The sequence below is a fragment of the Saccostrea echinata genome, unplaced genomic scaffold, assembly GCF_033153115.1.
Source record: "Saccostrea echinata isolate AGI-Se365-2 ecotype Australia unplaced genomic scaffold, CSIRO_AGI_Sech_v1 ptg000012l, whole genome shotgun sequence".
In the NCBI taxonomy this organism is placed as follows: domain Eukaryota; kingdom Metazoa; phylum Mollusca; class Bivalvia; order Ostreida; family Ostreidae; genus Saccostrea; species Saccostrea echinata.
Window position 1 is genome coordinate 16095327 of NW_026889761.1, and position 19489 is coordinate 16114815.

General features: G+C 33.9%; 1 protein-coding gene across 1 annotated transcript; it reads left to right on the forward strand.

The window, feature by feature from the left end:
- The first annotated feature begins 11615 nt into the window (after positions 1 to 11615).
- On the forward strand, positions 11616 to 18949 carry LOC133186025 (5-methylcytosine rRNA methyltransferase NSUN4-like). Its single transcript, XM_061321304.1, has 6 exons — positions 11616 to 11715; positions 13895 to 14528; positions 14656 to 14787; positions 15814 to 15956; positions 17138 to 17262; positions 18672 to 18949. Exons 2-6 carry the CDS (start codon positions 13943 to 13945, stop codon positions 18946 to 18948), a joined length of 1263 nt encoding a protein of 420 aa, XP_061177288.1. The 5' UTR covers positions 11616 to 11715; positions 13895 to 13942; the 3' UTR covers position 18949.
- The last annotated feature ends 540 nt before the right edge of the window (positions 18950 to 19489 follow it).

The following is a 19489-nucleotide window of genomic DNA, read 5'->3' on the forward strand; positions in this document are numbered from 1 at the left end:
GCAGGAAGGATAAGTTTAGACTGAGGTAAACCTTTATGACAAAAGATTCAAAGGTGGCAAGGGTACTTGTTAAAAAATTGAAATATAAATTAAGCATGGAGAATTTTAAGAAAAAATAGAGACAAAACTTACCACCTTATTTGTATTCTATCACACAACTGTTGGCAATGCATTTGTCGACGTTGAGGCGAGAAGCGGATCAGGTAATTTTTTGACAGTGAAAAATGCATTTTATCATCAAACAGAATATTATTTACTGATGTTTCATATACCATTAATACCTATTCGAAACCTTTGTTTAATGCCATTATTTGATTTTCATCGAGAGAGTGTACTAAATTCATTATGCTGTGTTTTGTGCATAGGAATGACACGCTTAAAGGAGTCTCGCCTTTTTCGCTAGGGCAAACACTAATTAGATCTTGACCATTTCTTTTTAATAAAGATCAAGGAAATATTCCTTAACTTAATTGACAGTGTTTTCGTGAAATCTACAACGTAACCTATTAAATATATAAAATACTTGGTTAAGGTTTCACATATTTGAACTTTCAAGAGCTTCATTACTTGATGAAATGCGAATTCTATTTAAAGCAGCAACACTTTCCTGAAACGACAAGATATGTAAAATCAATTTTTCAATTAAAATTTTTATTTACATTAGGATACTAGAATGCCTGTGCGATATTGAAATTTGTACATGACCTCCATGCAAAATTATATGCATAGATCACGTAGCTGTTATTTATTTTATATATATATATATATATATATATATATATATATATATATATATATATATATATATATATATATATATATACTATTGCAAAAGGTTGGAAGAATAAAGGTAAGTGAGTTTTGGTCATTCATTGTGTTTTTGGTGTTGTTTTTTTTTAATATAGAGTTTGCATTTTCCATAAGATTGTTTTCTGCGCTAAAATTAAACACTGCTTGATTCTCTTCCTTAATTCTACTTGTATGCGTGGTACGTCGGGTTTGTAAGTAGAAAAAAATTCTGCAAATCCATTTTTAGCACCATTATGCCCTCGTAATCGAAGATTCGGATGCATAACGTTTTTGGTCTGTCCCTCTGTCTGATTGTATGCAAGCAAAAACTTTAACCTTTCCAATAACTTTTGATTGGTTTGAACTGAGCTATGGCTTTCATATTTCAAATGTGTACTCCTTCTGATAAGACCTTCCCTTGGGAAACATTTCCTTTTACCTTTTGACCTTAACTTTGGATTTTGATCTACTTTTGAAAAGCATTACTTTTAACCATAATTGCTGAATAGTTTCTTCGAGGGCTTTCATACTCCACATGACTAACAGTATATTTCTTGTGACAAGACCTTTCTTTGGGTACCAAACTTTGTGGCCTCTTGACTTGCATTTGGAGTTTGACTTTAACCTTGGCAATAACCTGTCATATGGGGGCATCAGTGTTACACAAACACATATTGTTATAAATAGATTTTGGTATCTTCGCCTTTCAAGTCATTATTTGTTGTCTGTCTGTTTACCATATTATGTTCATCTGCCACCCATTTTTTTTAGCAGTAATAGATTATGTTTTTACATTTTTGCACATTTATTATTTACTGTTACAATGTAAAAGAATTTCCACCTTCAATTTGCATAATTCTAATTTTTGGAGAGTTTTGGTATTATGTTTCAGATAAGCATTATTCTGAATAACCATCAGGGATCTTGAATAGGGAAACATGTACCTTTTATAAGAATTAGAGTGATACAGGAAATGCTTTAAGAATTTCACAAATAACATTGATAAAATACAATGTATAGTTATGAGACTTACATTTCCTTAGACGTTCGACTAGCTGGAACACCCATGTTTGGTGATTGTACTGCTGGGAGACTAGAAGTGTTTCACGGAGGAGAGTGGGGTACGGTGTGTGATGATATACTCGACAACAGAGCGGCACAAGTGATTTGTCGTTCCTTGGGATATCCATGGTAGAGTAAAATATTAATATCTACGTATCCCTGGAGTTGACTTTTTCTCTAGTATTTTTTTTTTGTCGTGTGTTTCATTCTCCAGGACTAAAAAACCATTTAGAAGAAATTTAATACAATATTAATGTTCTTTGTTTGCAGTAATCCTTTTCAAATAAATGTTTTCTTACAACTATTTTTTTCTATGTTTTGGTCATGAGCTAAATCAAATCAATTTTTTGTGGCCAATAACCCCCATCTATGATTAATTACCCCATCCCCATCTATGATTATTATTTTTTTCTTTTTATGTTGAATACTTCGTAACTATGTGCTAAAAGAATAATTTTTTTTCAAAAATCAAAAACAAAAACCTCCCTGTTACGGTGGTCTATATAATGGGATGGGAGGCTTTCTGTCTATTAGCACCTATGTTTTACTGTAGGTCGGAAGCTACAGTCATCCCTACAGAAATCGTGACCAAAGGTTCTGGCCCTATACATCTTGAAAACGTAGAATGCAGAGGCGATGAAAATTCGATTTTTGAATGTTCTAGCAGAGGATTGGGAATTTCTGGCTGTACCCACAATGAAGATGCTGGTATTTGGTGTGGTGCGTCAACAATATTTCTTTTGAATTGAAATAGTATATATCTTGACACTGCTTAAACATGTATATTCATCCATTTTTGTGCTGTGAATCTTCCGTCCTGAAAATGTTACTATAGGACAAGTATAATAGTTCAAATTTTATGTTATTTAAAATTTCCAGGATTTCCAGGTTCAGTTATACGTAACAACAATATCCAATCATATATTCAAGCAAATTTGCGTGCTTAGATAATAATTCCAAGATGAAATCCTAGGCAAAGTTATGTCTGTAGTAATTAAATAATGCTGCTTACCTAATACAAAAGATCACAAACAAACGACTCACGCACACAAAAAAAGATTCAAAAATAGGAAGAGAAAGGCGATTTCTTTTTTTCATCAAAAGAAAACAAAAACTACAATAAAAATAATTAATAAAAAAAATCTAAAAACCAAAATAAATCTAGTAAGAAACACATGTCAAAATACAATACAAACCCACCTAAGAAAAAATAAAAATAATTGAAGCTGGGTGTAATGATTTTTCCATGTCTCAAAGAAGACCCCTAATTTGTCCTTCCTAATACTTTAGATACTAAGTTTGCAGTCCGTCTCGCTGATGGGAATGCTACAAGCGGCCGTGTAGAAGTGTCTGTAGGCGGATTCTGGGGAGTGGTTTGTTATGATGTTGGTCACTGGTTTAACAAAGACTGGAACGGTAAAGCCGCACAAGTCGTGTGTAGGATGCTGGGATATGATGGGTATACAAGTTTTGTTGTTAAAGCAGTTATTACTTGGTGATTGATTGATTGATTGATTGATTGATTGATTGAGGGGCTCTGCACTTCATCGTAGTCACATCACGGAAGTACATGTAGTCTGTGGAAGATTTTATAGGAGAAAAACTACATCATTTAATCTATCATTACTATAATTTATATCTCGAATGCGAAATAACATCGTATTCAACTAATTAAAGTCAAAATACTCCAATGCTTTTATTATTATTAAGCTCTTTACAGCAATATGGAATTTTCATAGAACATTATAGGAAAGATTGCTATAAGTAAATTTTTGAAATTTTTAGGAGTTCTAGTAATTATTTTTCACAAAGGAGAGGACGTTTTAAAAACTTGTGTCCGATCCGTCGCAACATCTTGACAACGGAATATATTCAAACCACAAGAAAATATTTATGATTTTCTGATCTCAGCATTTTTAAATTGACCATTTTTTGTTCGCTATTTGTACATCGAAGCTTGGCAAGATAAAACTCAAGATCACATGAATAGAATGATAAAATGAACATTTTTTCAGACAATTCCAAGCTGAAAGAGGGGAAACATATACCACGGGACATGGAGCAATATGGATGAATAGCGTAGACTGTAACGGATCTGAGACTTCACTAGCTCACTGTCACCACTATGGAATCGAAACAGCCACATGCCTAACTGTAGCAAGAGTACATTGCATATAATCCCGAGGCCATAAGTTGAGAACAGACTCAAGTCAATTTCTTTTGAAATAATTTTGATAATAAAAAGATTTTATGTTTTCTTTTGTATCGACTACACATATGTATCGCAAAATGGCCATTTTCCTAGTAATCTTATGATTTGTCCGATACATAAATCATGTAAACGCCAAGTTATAACAATAAAAAGGGGGGGGGGGGAGGGGGGCTTATAAAACAATTTCACTTGGAACATTTCCATTTAATACTTGTTATTGTTATTTGACAAAAGTATTGTTTAGGTTTTGCATTTACTCAAATCAAAACGAAATATATACATGTATGTGTACTCTAGTATTTATGGCAATGTTTTGAAAATAACAATTTATCAATGAGCACTTTTTTAAATGTTTGTTTGTTTGTTTGTTCTTTAACGTCCCTCTCGAGAATTTTTTACTCATATGGAGACGCCACCACTTGCCGGTGGAGAGCTGCAAATTTTGTCCTATGCTAGGCACTTACGGCCATTGAGTAGTGATGGATCTTTCTCGTGCCAGCACGTACTGTGATACGGGACCACGCTTTATACGGTCTCATCCGAATGACCGGTCTCCACGTCCCACAGTGGGATTCGAACCCGCGACTTAAGGATCAACTTCTTACTCCGCGACTCTAGAGCAGACGCTCTAACCACTGCGCCAAGCGGGCGACTTTCAAAACTTTGTAAGATGACGACTGAATAACACAAGAAAACATTGATGTAACCATCAATTGTCGCCCGGGAAATAAATAAAGTAAACAATGGAAATGAGTCTTGATCATCAAACCGCTTCGATATGTGTGAAAAAGGCATGCGTCTAAATGATGGAGACGATAGTAGAGACTATTTTGAAAATTTATAGTCGGATGAAAATCGAACAAAAACGATACCATTTTTAACTTTATCAATTCCTCAAGTAAATGTTGGCTGCATAAAATATAATTTGAAACCAGACACATGCATCTTCTATTTTCAAAAATGTCTTTCACTTTAAGATTATAAAACACGAACTGTGTAAAGTACGTTTTTATGCGATAAGTAAAATTCGATGTTCTAAAAAAAGGGGACCTGTCGTTTTTCGATAGTAAATGATAAGCAACTTTATATATTAAATATGAAAAACATATATATTTTTACAGATTCACTTTATGGAAGTAAAATTATTGTGTATCTCGTAATTTATAAAGGGAAAGAACATTCTGATTAACAATCTTTTTAATGTTTAGAAAACCTTTAATTCGAAATAACTTCTCCCACCTCAATCCCCATATACCAACACTTAAACTTATATGTACAGAGCAGCCCGGTCCTCCGGGCTGCAATAAGGAAAAAAGTTTTATGACATTCCATCAAAGGATCAATTAAAGATTCAACAAATAAGTTTAATTCTATTGGACAAGATTAGAAATACTAGTTCATTGTAACTGCACTTATCAAGTTATCAAAATCATTTTTTTTCATCATTATGTAGTCTCATACATAAACACCTGCTTCTTTAAGAAGAATGGAAGTCGCAGAATGTCCTATTTTGTCATAGGTCATCTACAAACTTACTTTGTTAAAAAATATCCTGATTATTAACACAAGTACTCTAAAAGTTGATATGAAAAAGATTTTTAGTTCCTCATTGACAATATTCATGTAGTCTTTGGAGACCAATTTTTTTAATGATTTGTTGGAATTCCCATGGATACTAAATGTGCCGCATTATTAGAAGGCCCATTTTTGTGTTATTATGAAGCAGTTATTAAAAAGCTTCTATATGAAAAGAAGTATATTGTCGTTGCCTTCAGTTTGATATTTAGATATGTTGATGAGCAATATTTATTAGTCCTCTACCGGTGAAACCGGAGGGGACTATAGGTTTCCTCTGAGTCTGTCCGTCAGTCTGTCTGTCTGTCTGTCCGTCTAGCTGTCCGTCTGTCCCTCTGTCTGTCTGTCTGTCAGTCTGTCCCACTTGGTTTTCCGCACTTTTTTTTCTAAACACTTGTAGATATTGAGCTGATTTTTGGTATGTGAGTGTATCTTGATGAGTTACAGATCAAGTTTTCATTTCGTTTCGCTTCATTGATTTTTGACGGAATTACGGCATTTTCCATTTTTCAGGGTTTTCCGCATTTTTTTTCTAAACGCTTGCAGATATTGAGCTGATTTTTGATATGTGACTTAACTTTGATGAGTTACAGATCAAGTTTGAATTTCATTCCGCTTCATTGATTTTTGACGGAATTATGGCATTTTCAATTTTTAACGGGAACCAGATTACACTTGCCGGTAGGGGACTAGTATTGCTAATGCAATACTCTCAGAATGCTTGTTTCATTCAAAAAATTGATTCGATGTGTCCCACTGAACTCTAAATAAAAGATACCACGGCGTCTGACATCTCTGCTTCATGTTTGGATATTTCACTAGAGAAAGATATTAATGGCAAACTAACAACGAAACTTAATAATAAACTTGATGACTTCGAATTTTCTATTGTCCACTTCCCTTTTTGTGAAGCAATATAGCATAATCACCTGCATATTGTGATTGTCTCCTTGTTGATTCAATATGCAAAAGCATGTTCTTCGTACGAACAATTTCTAATCTATCTTCAATCTCGTTTAAAGTTAACATTTCGCAAATCTTATGGTTCATGACCTGTTTGCAAATAAAATCTGTCGTTAGGTCGAATGTTGACCGACATCTCTCATGTAAAGCTATGAATTGTTAAACCTTTATTTTCATACTGAATTTACTACGAATTTTTCCGTACCCGATCATGACAAAGGGCACACGGTGGATGTGACCTGTCGACAGGGGATGCACACTCCTCCGAGGCACCTGATCCTACTTCTGTCTTATGCTTTCAGGGGTCTGTGATTGCTCTGCTCTGTATTGTATCATTGGATTTCTGGCATGATTATTGCTTTTTATCATCACAATTCGTGTAAAGATTTGAGTTTTTAAAATTACTTCTTTGTATGAATGTATGAATGATACAAAATTGATCATGAACTGAATAGTATATTCGACGATGTACACAGACAAGACCGAAAAACAAAGAAGATGAACGTTCTTTGTTTTGATAGATGTATTAAACATGGAATGTATAACGTGTTGAGTATAATTCAAATAATTCAAATGTTTGATAAAGGAGTAATTAAACCATTTTGTTTGTTCTAAGCATATTTTATTGACAACGTGTTTCCGTACTAGGACTCGAGTTTCAAAATCTTCTAAATCCCAAAATATTCTAATAGACTGGTAAATTGACCTGACTCCACATTTCACCATCAATTTCCTAGATCAACACAGATAACAATAATTCTTCTTTTTCTTGATTGCATTTGCTATTGATTCAAATAATGAAATACCAGGGTATTACATTTCTTAACACTCATTAAATTATATTTTGTCAGGTTCAAGTTCAGGGTTTTTGAGTACACTTGTATGTAATAGATACCACAAAGAAAGGCTTCGACAAGTGCTATACTCTTGTTCTGTTTTTGTAACATCCTGTGTACTATTGTTTTAAAACATAGAGTAGAAAATATTTTTTCATAAAGATAAACTTTTAAAATGTGGTCCAAGATGTAGAGGGACATGTCGGTGTTTCTGTTCCAACAGTGTTACAATGTCTTATCTAGACCAATTGGAATTAATGTTTTGGATGATAAGCTTAGGAATGTTAACCATTATCAAATAAAATCATTAAGAAATAAAAATAATTATATTGTAGATAAATAAAATAATACAGAATAATAATGTTGTTGTAGTAAATAAATAAATAAAGAATGGATAACCTATGCCACATGATTTACAATATGTAGTGAGCTTGATGTAGGGAGAGGGCTAAAATAGGCTGAGCCTGCTGCCCAATCCTATTCACTCTTACATCTGTGAATAAAATATTGTTTAAATAAATGTAGTGAGCTGTTTTCAGATAATCAGAAAGTAAGTGGGTAAAAAGCGATCATTGAAAGATATTTGTCAATAATGTTTACAACATAAAGACCTGAAAACTTTTAAAGAAAAGGGGTATTTATCTGATTTTAAATAAAAAAGCTTTTATGTCCCACTATACAATAACAATATACATATTGTATTATATAATAATATACATATAGGCGACAAGTCCCCCCCCCCCCCCCATTCCCCGGCCCCGAAAATAGATAAATACATGTAGAAGATAAATTGTTTTAACATTTATCTCCTCTACAGCTAGATCCTTCGTCCATCTTGAACAGGAGATAACAGAATTTTATGACCAACTTTTATACACACATTTATATATATATATATATATATATATATATATATATATATATATATATATATATATATATATATATATATATATATATATTTATTTACATTTGCAAATATTTTTCTTAGATGAACCTATTGAAGAGAAAATATGTTCAATTCTGTATGAACTTATTAGGGGGTCAGAGGTCATGGCGTGACCGAATCACACAGCGAGATGATATCTTGTCTACATATTTCTGTCACGGTGACACTGGTTTCGGAACTTCTAAGCCGTTAAAGCGACGAAAAAGATAAAATTATTGAAACATATATGGTCTTTTTTTTCCGTTCAACAAATGATCATTAGTTCTTTCTTCGGTGTGAAGAATGTTTTTAATTAGCCTAAAATCACGCTTACCTTTTTAACCCGAAATTCCTTTGAAGGTATGTAGGCCTAAACTGAAGACGATACCACCGCTTTTGACTTCATATATTGAGAACTCATACAATAATAGTAAGATTATTCTCAGTAGCGATCATGGTTTTTTTTTTCATTATGAACAGATATTTCCTGAACTGGACTGCTGTATTCAAATGTTGGAGCGAGGCGAACTCTCAAGAACAAACAGCTTCTAGGTCATTGCGCGTCACAACATAGCAATACGGCGGGCCGTTTGTGTAATAAATGCAGTTCTACTCAGAATATTCGTCTCAAATGTAAATAAAAGTAATAAACAACAATGTTAAAAAGTTCACTGGGAAATGAACTTGGTTGGTACGTGATCAAATCTTCTGAGAAGCCCTTCGGGCTTCACAGGATTTGATCACGTGACCAACCAAGTTCATTTCCCAGAGAACTTTTTAACATTGTTGTTTATTTCTTAAATATTTTTCTTAGATGAACCTATAGAAGAGAAAATATGTTCAATTCTGTATGAACTTATTAGGGGGTCAGAGGTCATGGCGTGACCGAATCACACAGCGAGACGATATCTTGTCTACATATTTCTGTCACAGTGACACTGGTTTCGGAACTTCTGAACCGTCAAAGCGATGAAAAAGATAAAATTATTGACACATATATTTTTTTTTTCGTTCAACAAATGATCGTTAGATCTTTCTTCGGTGTGAAGAATGTTTCTAATTAGCCTAAAATCACGCTTACCTCTTTAACCCGAAATTCCTTTGAAGGTATGTAAACTGAAGACGATAGCACCGCTTTTGACTTTATATATAAAGAACTCGTACAATAATAGTAAGATAATTCCCAGTAGCGATCATTGTTTTTTCATTATGAACAGATATTTCCTGAACTGGACTGCTAAACATCAATGTAAGTATTCAAATGTTGGAGCGAGGCGAACTCTCAAGACCAAACAACTTCTAGGTCATTGCGCGTCACAACATAGCAATACGGCGGGCCGTTCGTGTAATAAATGCAGTCCTATTCAGAATATTCGTCTCAAATGTAAATAAAAGTAATAAACAACAATGTTAAAAAGTTCACTGGGAAATGAACTTGGTTGGTACGTGATCAAATCTTCTGAGAAGCCCTTCGGGCTTCACAGGATTTGATCACGTGACCAACCAAGTTCATTTCCCAGAGAACTTTTTAACATTGTTGTTTATTTCTTAAATATATATATATATATATATATATATATATATATATATATATATATATATATATATATATATATATATATATATATATATATATATATATATATATATATATTGCCTTTTCTTATATAAAATTGTAATTTTATTTTATTTTATTTTTTTTATTTTCTTTCTTTCTTTCTTTTTTTTTTTTTTTTTTTTTTTTTTTTTTTGAAAAATGTACAATCGTGTACATCAAATTTAGAAAATTATTGTGTTTTCCTCTTTTCAAAAATGCATACAAGATCTTTAAAATGTTGTTATTTTAATTGTCTAAATAACATTTATTTTTGATAAATATATAAAAAAAACTGACAGTATTTTTTATCCCAAAGAAATCAGAACGAGCGAATTTCTCGATGTGTCATGAAGTTTATTTGTGATGATAACAGCTCCGTCAATTATCGCTGAAGAATACAGATCATGTCACATTGTTCAGATTAACGGTCTATTGACAGTGATGTATTTATGTCCTGAAAATTATCTCTTCTTTAAACCATCATTGTAATGACGTTCAGAAAGTAATTAACCAGTCAGCGACTAGTTAATTATGTCATGATCACTTTGAACTGTCCAAGCCAAGGTGAAGTATTGTAGTGTGTATATAAAAGGTTTCCAGGACACATTCCTAGCACTCTTCATGAATCAACTACTTTGAAACATGCAGAATTTAACTAGCCAATTCCTGGTCGCAGAAAGTAAAGCTGAACGGGCTCTGGAGCATATAATGCTCTTAAAAGGACGTCTGAATATTCTGAAAACTGCCAAAGTTGCAGCTGATCCAACGGCAAGAAAAAACCACTCCATGGCAGCACAGCTAAGAGAGACTGAAGACTTGCTGGTGCGTTACAAGGAGTACTACATGGTTAAAAAGAAAGAAGCTGAAAATCTCCTGAACCAAATGCATGGCGAAAATTGATCGCTAATCAGGAAACTGAAAACTTTTTCAAAGTTTGATTGATACCATTCCTGAACCCCACAGATCAGATTCCGAATGCCCAAAACCCAGGCCGGAAGATGGAAGAAGATGCATCGCTGAGAAAATATATGAACCAAACGGCTCTTTTTAGAGCCATTAAATTCTTAGAAAAGATGCCTTCATTACAAACTGTATGTCAAATCGGGGGGGGGGGGGGGTGAAGAGAGAAGTTCTTGGATTAAAAAGCCAATCCTCACAATGTCAAGGTTTTGTGATTTTGGAACTCCACACAAACCCTGTTTGTGTGGATTTCCGAAATCACAAAACCTTGACATTGTGAGGATGGTTAAAGCCTTGGAGAATGCTATATATATGCTTCTTTGCAACAAACAAACAAACAAACAAACAAAACTAAACAAAAAACAAACAAATAAACAAAACAAAACAAAAAACAAAAACAGAGAAAAGAAAACAAAGGGCATAAAAATCAATTATTGAACAAACCTATTTTATCGACAGGAAACAAATCCCAAATATTTCTTGGTAAAAAATTAAAAATAAAACAAATAATCATTAATAATCCCCCCCCCCCCCCCCCCAAAAAAAAAGCTGCACATACACTGAGTTATGTTATTCCGGAGAAAGAAGTCTTACATTGACGATTGACATTCTACAATTATGTAGCATTAGGCATTTCCGACATATTTTCTGTGCGGAAAAAATGCAGAGAGCTATTTTACTGAAAACTCTTCAACAAGGAACGATAGCACGTTTCAAAGATAACGGCCTATCCTTAGTACACTCTTGTAATGGAATAATATTCGTTCAAAGACGAGGGTACAAGAAAAAATGGGTAATCATTTTTGTCTTATAACCTGATAACAGGTCTTGAACCACTTGTATAGGGCATCCTCTACTTATTTTTACCTCAAGGTAGCTTTCATATATATCGTTCCAGACGTCCGTAGTCAAGCCTCTTTATTGTAAACCACTCATTTATTACTGGAAATTTTAAGACTTTAGACAGGATACATCAACTTACAGTTATGGTTATAGTTTAGGATAAAACCAGAGACTGTGGATTAAATGCTCATTTTCACACTCTATAGCTGTCTTTTAAGATTAGAAAAAAGTTTTAAGTGTTTTTAATGTAATTAAGGTTTTCCATAACAGTTGAACTTCGGTATCTCAAACACTGATACCTCGAATACCATGGATTTGTTGAAGTGATTTGGAGGTTCCAACCCCTTATTCTTTAAGTATTTTACCCTGGGAATCTAGAATCCTCAGACATCTCAAAGTTTTTTTTTTCAGTTCCATTAAGTTCAAGATAACGGGGTTTAACTGTATGTATTTTAATTATAACTTTGACCACATTCTCCCCCCTAGCGGGGTGATAAGTATAACACATTCATGACATTTGAATATACATGGTGCTATATGAGGATTATTAGTTAATTCTCAGAAAGGGGCATAATGATGATGATCATATGCATGCATTTAAAGAAAATTGAATCCCCTTCCTCCAAGGATACTTTTGTGGCAAGTTTTGTAATTCTACCACAGGCACTTGTTTCTGTAATAAATTTTTGACCCATAGTATAATAATAACACAAGGTATCCAACTCTGTATCAAATGGAGTACCCCCCTCCCTCAGAATCGCACTCATTTACAATTTCAGAGGACATGCACTGGCAACTGTTTATACCTATGTCTTCTTCGATAATTTATCAACACAACCATATATGGCGTACGTGTCTTTATTTTCTTTTATCCCCGTAAACAGCGTCAAAACTCTGCTCGCCGAGTGAAAAAGTCGAATTCAACCATGAAACAGTATGTGCTAATCCCGGGCAGAGAGCAAAATTAAAAAATGAGTGGGTTTAAAAATTCATTCCAAAGTTTAAATATTGCAGTGAATAAATAAAATTTGTTTACCTCTCATTTTCCATAAAAAAACTACGACATTTTTCCGATGTAATTTTAGAAACAGATTTTTAGCCAATCAAAATCTCTGCCCGGGATTAGCACATACCATTCCATGGTTGAGTTCGACTTTTGCACTTGGCGAGCAGCGTTTTGACGCTGTTTACGGAGATAAAAGGAAATAAAGACAAGCATGCCATATATAGTGTGTAGATAAATTATTGTAGAAGACATGGGTATAAACAGTTTGCCAGTGTATTTCCTCTGAAAGTGTAAATTAGTGCGATTCTGGGGGAGGGGGGTACTCCATGTATTTTCGGAGTTGGATACCTTGTGTTATTATTATACTATGGGTCAAAAATTTATTACAGAAACAAGTGCCTGTGAAATCTACCCTGAGGTTTCTGGAGAAGAACAGGAAAAAACAATTTTGTGCCTGTCATGTATAGAAATTAACATGCATGCATACAGACCAGTACCAGACACATCATTGAAAGACAACTCATCTAATGGGACAATTGATCAGAAGTCAACTGATGAAAGAAAACTCAATGACGTGACAAGTCAAAAAAAGACAACTCGTGGATGACAACAACTCATCAATATAATTGAAATAACTTTTCAGATGATTTTGTTGTACTTTGTCATTGACATTTTTCATACACATTCAAGTAAAGACTGAGGGAGGTACTGATTTTACCTTTATTCCATAACAAAGGAATAAAAACAAGTTAGCATATAATGGCTTTTCTCGGTGTTACATTCAAATGCTGCTGTTTTCATTTAAGTCTGGCCAACTGGCGAAAAATCATAGTTATTGCTTTGAGAAATCAATATGTTATTGAAATAGAATTTGGACTGAAGAACTATTGTGTTTTTTTTTTTTTCAGTTTCAACAAATGTCAATGAATTGTCCTTACTATGACTTATCCTTTCTGTGAGTTGTTGCATCAATGAATTTTCTATGAGTTGTCTTTTGATGAATTATCATAGACCCATACAGACTGACTAACAGATATGTATGCATAATACATAATAATACATAATAATGCAGATACACTCGCACACATTAATGTGTATGTAAGGTTTCACTATAATTTTACAGGCCAAAAATGAGGGAAGTAAAGCTTATACAGAACACGCTTTGATTCACATGGAGACATTCTACAAACCTGTCTTCAAAGAATTGTGGCCATCCATAAGGATTTCGTTATTGACATCATCAAAGTACTGTGCATTACTAAATAATTATAACAGTCAAAGGGACTCAGTAGAAAATGTTCTCAAAGATTTAGGAGCATATGACGCAATGGAGGAGGCAGCTGTAGCTCACTCGAATTTCTTAAAGAAAGACATGCAGCAAGGAATTGTTGAAAACAGTTCATTACCACTTGAGACATTTTTAGATTTTCCTGAAAGAATTTCAAAAAGAGAAGTAGAAGACAGTAAAATTAGTCTATCAGATTCAGAAGAGGAAGATGAAGAAATTGAGTCTGTAGTAGGGAAAAACACCAGTTTATATGACTTCATTCCTACAAAGAGGGTGTATTCAGAAAAGGAGATATTACACAAACAGATAGCAGACTCGTCCACATTTGATGAAGACTTGTTTGAAGTTCCTGTAAAAGTCATTCAAGAGCAAACCCCAGATCTACCAAACCGAATGAAATTCTTTGTGTTTGAGAAAGGAAATGTGTCTAACTTTCCTTCTCCTAAAATGAAGCGTGGAAATCTGTTAGGTGAGCATTTGTATAGTATAAAGCAGACACTTACACAATGGTATTTTTTAATGCACTATTACTGTACAAGGTATAGAACATAAATTTCTCATAAAATTCCTATGTTTTTTGTTATGTACACTTGTAGGATACTACTTAATGGATGCTGCATCTCTACTTCCTGTTATTGCACTGGACATTCAGGAGAAGGACTCTGTCCTTGACCTTTGTGCAGCTCCTGGGGGGAAATCTCTGTCTATGCTACAGACTCTGCAGACAGGTACATAAGTAAACATGAGCAGAACATTTTTTCCAAAATAACCTCAATAATGAATAGAATTTAAAACAGGTTTCATTGAACACAAAAGCTTGTTCAGTAAGTTTCACTTATTTGTCATTGGTTATTAAATATTCATGAAAATGAAACTTTAACAGATTATTTTTTGTGAACACACTACTAAAAGCTAAAAGCCAATTCAAGTTAAAAAAATATATTTTGTGTTGGAGAGGATAAATGAAATACAGACTACTTTCTACTTTCTTTTGTACAACCTATAATTGTTTTATGTCTGTTTTCCTCGGTTACAAGTGTCTGATGAACCCGTAGCTTGCTCGAATGAGGGTTACCAAACTGCTTAACTATTGACCTTATTTAATTTTTCCCCATGAGATTTGGTTTTTTTTAATTATTTTATTGTAAGAATTACCATAACTTAAGCTAAGAAGGAAAAAAGACATTTGTGCCAATTATTTTTCTCATCAAAATATACACAATGTGACAGACTTCATCACAGTAAGGCCAAATAAAAAAATATGTGTGGTTCCGGTTACCCGACCTTCCCTATTTTATACCCCCGACCCTAAACTTTTTTTTGGCAATTTTCATATTTTTTCCGGAATTTCCCCCGATTTCCATCAATGGCTCCGGTTTAAGTTTTAGTTTCAGCAATGACGGCCTCCTTGCAAAACATAGCGCAAGTGTTTAATAGTGTTATAAATCCAAAGCAAGCTAGCATATAGGTGTCCCCTACCAATATTGACTAGTATATTATCACACCACATCTAAATGCTATTTGCAAAGCAGTGATAGGTATTATTTAGAAAAAATTAAGAAAATCATTTTGTTAAAAAAAAAAGAAAAAAAAAGAAAATCCCTACCTACCTACCCTAATTTTTTTGGAAGTGTAACCGGAACCACACATATTTTTTTGTTTGGCCTAAGGTTTATGCATTATATATATTTTATTTCATAACTGCAAAGTTTCCTATTGCTTTGTATTTCAATACATATATGAATATTTTACAGAGAATTTGACGTGTAATGATGAATCCTACAGTAGACTCGGCAGACTTAGGGACATAATGAATTGGTATGTGGGTAATGTCCCACCCTCAGTGACAATTTCAAAGAAAGATGGTAGATTCTTCAATGACCCTCTATATGATAAGGTGTGTTACTAAGTAATCATAGCAGTCCATCTATGCAGCACTGTAGTACCAAATTTAACTCCAAATTATATTTAAAAAAAAAAATACTGGTGAGATATTGATTACAGTCAAGCCCCATTAATTTGGACGCTTGTGTTACCAAGCATATTGTCTGAAATAATGGAAAATTCTGGATTACTAAAACATACAGTCGAACCTCATTATCTCGACCTTGATCGGACCGAGAAAAAACTTCAAGATATCCAAGGATTTGAGATATCAGGGGTAAAATATTTAAAGAATAAGTGGTTTGGAATTCCAAATCACTTTGACATAACCATGGTATTCGAGATATCAGTGTTCGAGATATCGAAGTTCAACTGTACTTGGTATAAATATCTTAAGATAAATTGTTCCTCACAAATTTTCATTGAGAATGTAAACAAGGCTTCCACTGTACATGCGTTGTTATTCTTTGCTATGCTGAGTTGTATTTTATTATATGACTGACATTTCAGGTCTTGGTGGATGTACCCTGTAACACAGACAGATGTGTCTTGATTAGTGACTAAAATTGTATGACTGACATTTTAGGTCCTGGTGGATGTACCATGAAACACAGACAGACATGTCTTGATTAGTGACTTAAATTGTATGACTGACATTTCAGGTTTTGGTGGATGTACCCTGTAACACAGACAGACATGTCTTGATTAGTGACTTAAATTGTATGACTGACATTTCAGGTTTTGGTGGATGTACCCTGTAACACAGACAGACATGTCTTGATTAGTGACTTGAATTGTATGACTGACATTTCAGGTTTTGGTGGATGTACCCTGTAACACAGACAGACATGTCTTGATTAGTGACTTAAATTGTATGACTGACATTTCAGGTTTTGGTGGATGTACCCTGTAACACAGACAGACATGTCTTGATTAGTGACTTAAATTGTATGACTGACATTTCAGGTTTTGGTGGATGTACCCTGTAACACAGACAGACATGTCTTGATTAGTGACTTAAATTGAATGACTGACATTTCAGGTTTTGGTGGATGTACCCTGTAACACAGACAGACATGTCTTGATTAGTGACTTAAATTGAATGACTGACATTTCAGGTTTTGGTGGATGTACCCTGTAACACAGACAGACATGTCTTGATTAGTGACTTAAATTGAATGACTGACATTTCAGGTTTTGGTGGATGTACCCTGTAATACAGACAGACATGTCTTAATCAGCGAAGATAACAATTTGTTCAAACCAGGTCGAATGGAGGAGAGATTGGCACTACCCACAGAACAAAAAGAACTGCTGGTGTAAGTTCCTATATTCAGACATGTTTTTATTTTGTTTAAGCCATATTTTTAGCTCACCTTAGCCGAAGGCTCAAGTCAGCTTTTCTGATCAAAATTTGTCCATTGTCGTTCATTGTTGTTGAGTTCTTGTTGTCGTCTGCATTGTAAATTTTTTATATTTTTATCTTCTTTGGCCTGTTTCAACCAAACTTGACACAGAGTTTTCATGGCTGAGGGGATTCAATTTTGTTCAAATGAAGGACTACATCCTCTTCCAAAGGAGAGATAATAAAGAAAGAGTAAAAATTGGGTGGGGTCATTTGAAAATCTTCTCAAGAACCCCAGGACCAGAAAAGGTGAAACTTACTGGTATGTGAAAGCTTTCTGACATAGTGTAGATTCAAGTTTGTTCAAATCATGACCCCAGGGGTAAGGTGGGCCACTTTGAGTGATCAGAGTTTTACATGGCTATATAGGGTAAATCCTAAAAAAAATCCTCTTCTCAAGAACAGCAAAGCCATGATCAGTCTTATTTACTTGGAAGCATCCTGAGTTAGTGTAGATTCAAATTTCTTCAAATCGTAACCCCAGTGTGTACAGTAGGGCTACAATGGGCAATCAAAGTTTACATAGGAATGCATATGAAAAATCTTTAAATATTTCTTCTAAAGAAAAGCAAAACCATGATAGTCATATTTATATGGAAGCATACACATAAATTCATACACATATATTCAAGTTCATTCGAATGATGAGCCCTGGGGGTTGGGGGGGGGGGGGGGGGGGTTGGCTACAATGAGCAATCTTATACATTGTAGTTTTACACAGGAAAACATACAAAAACATTGGAAAATCTTTTTCTCAAGAACAGGAGGAAAGCCATGTTCATTAATTCATACATGTATTTACATGGATTCATCCACAGGTAGTGTAAATTCAAATTTGTTTAAATTATGGGTAGGGTGGGTTAACATTGGGGATAAAAGTTTTACATAGGAATACACAGAAAATTCTTTAAAAATCCTCTTTTCAAGCACAGGAAAACCATGATTAGGCATATATATATGTATGGAAGCATCCTCAGGGAATGTAGTTCAGGTTTGTTCAAATCATTACCACCAGGGGTAAAATGGGTCTTCAATGGATGATCAAAGATCTACAGTACATAGGAATATACAGGAAAAAGAATCTGCTCATAAAAAAACAAGAATGGCCATTGTTACTCAGAAGAACGTTGTGGCCCATGGGCCTCTTGTTAAGCATTTTATAGCTTCATTCACTAATATGTTTCAAACATTTAAGGTCTGAGATTTTGAGAGACAAGTCGTAATCAACTTTCAAAGTTATTACATGTAGGTAGTGAATTCCTTGTGATGAATTTATCATAAAAATAATCATAATTTACAATTATTTTTAATTTCATTTTATAGAGCAGGAATCCAGTCTTGTAGGGCAGGTGGAACAGTTGTATATTCAACATGTACCCTCTCCCCAGCTCAGAATGATGGGGTTATACAAGCTACAATGGAGTATTTGTGGAAAGAAACAGACATTGATGCAGTTGTCATAGACATGAGCTATATTAGGCCAATATTCAAAAACATTTTTTCTTTCTTTCCACAGACAAAGTATGGACAATTAATAATTCCTACCCTGTCCTCCAATTTTGGACCCATGTATATTTGCAAAATAAAACGTTTAAAATAGTGTTATATGCGTGATTTGCATTCAATTCAGATTCAATACAGGATTAATGCCATTTTACAATTTCAAGATCCCTATTAAGATAACAGGAAAATAATGCTAACAAGCATTAAACATAAAATGACTCATTTATCTCTGTGCTGCAGAATTGTTTAATCCCTGTCAAAGCCATTATCCAATATTTTACATCTAACTGACCAAAAAAAAAAAAGAGGGTTGAGTGGTATGTGCCTTGCAGATACCATTTGTTTCGTAGGTCTTGTAACCATTCAGGGATATGAGATTTATTTTTTAATTGTATGGTAAATAACTTGTGCTTCAGAAAGTAAATCCATTAATCATGGTGGTGTTGCTGTTCAAGGTTCAGGATAGAATATTAAGTTTGTTTCTCAGACTTTTGGTCCAGTTTAAATAGGAGCTCATGACTACTGTTAATATTCTAACTGGAGAGAATAAAAAAATGTGATAGATCAGACCAGGACCTGAATCACTCAAGTGCTCCACCAACAGAGCTATCTGGCCACTGGCTATCAAACATGTCTGA

What these genes read in the sequence shown, in the direction of transcription:
- LOC133186025 (XM_061321304.1), top strand. Translation starts at nt 13,943, where the DNA reads ATGGAGACATTCTACAAACCTGTCTTCAAAGAATTGTGGCCATCCATA. An exon ending in GAAGCGTGGAAATCTGTTAG is followed by an intron (nt 14,529 to 14,655) that starts GTGAGCATTTGT and finishes GTACACTTGTAG; the next exon opens with GATACTACTTAATGGATGCT. An exon ending in ATGACCCTCTATATGATAAG is followed by an intron (nt 15,957 to 17,137) that starts GTGTGTTACTAA and finishes CTGACATTTCAG; the next exon opens with GTTTTGGTGGATGTACCCTG.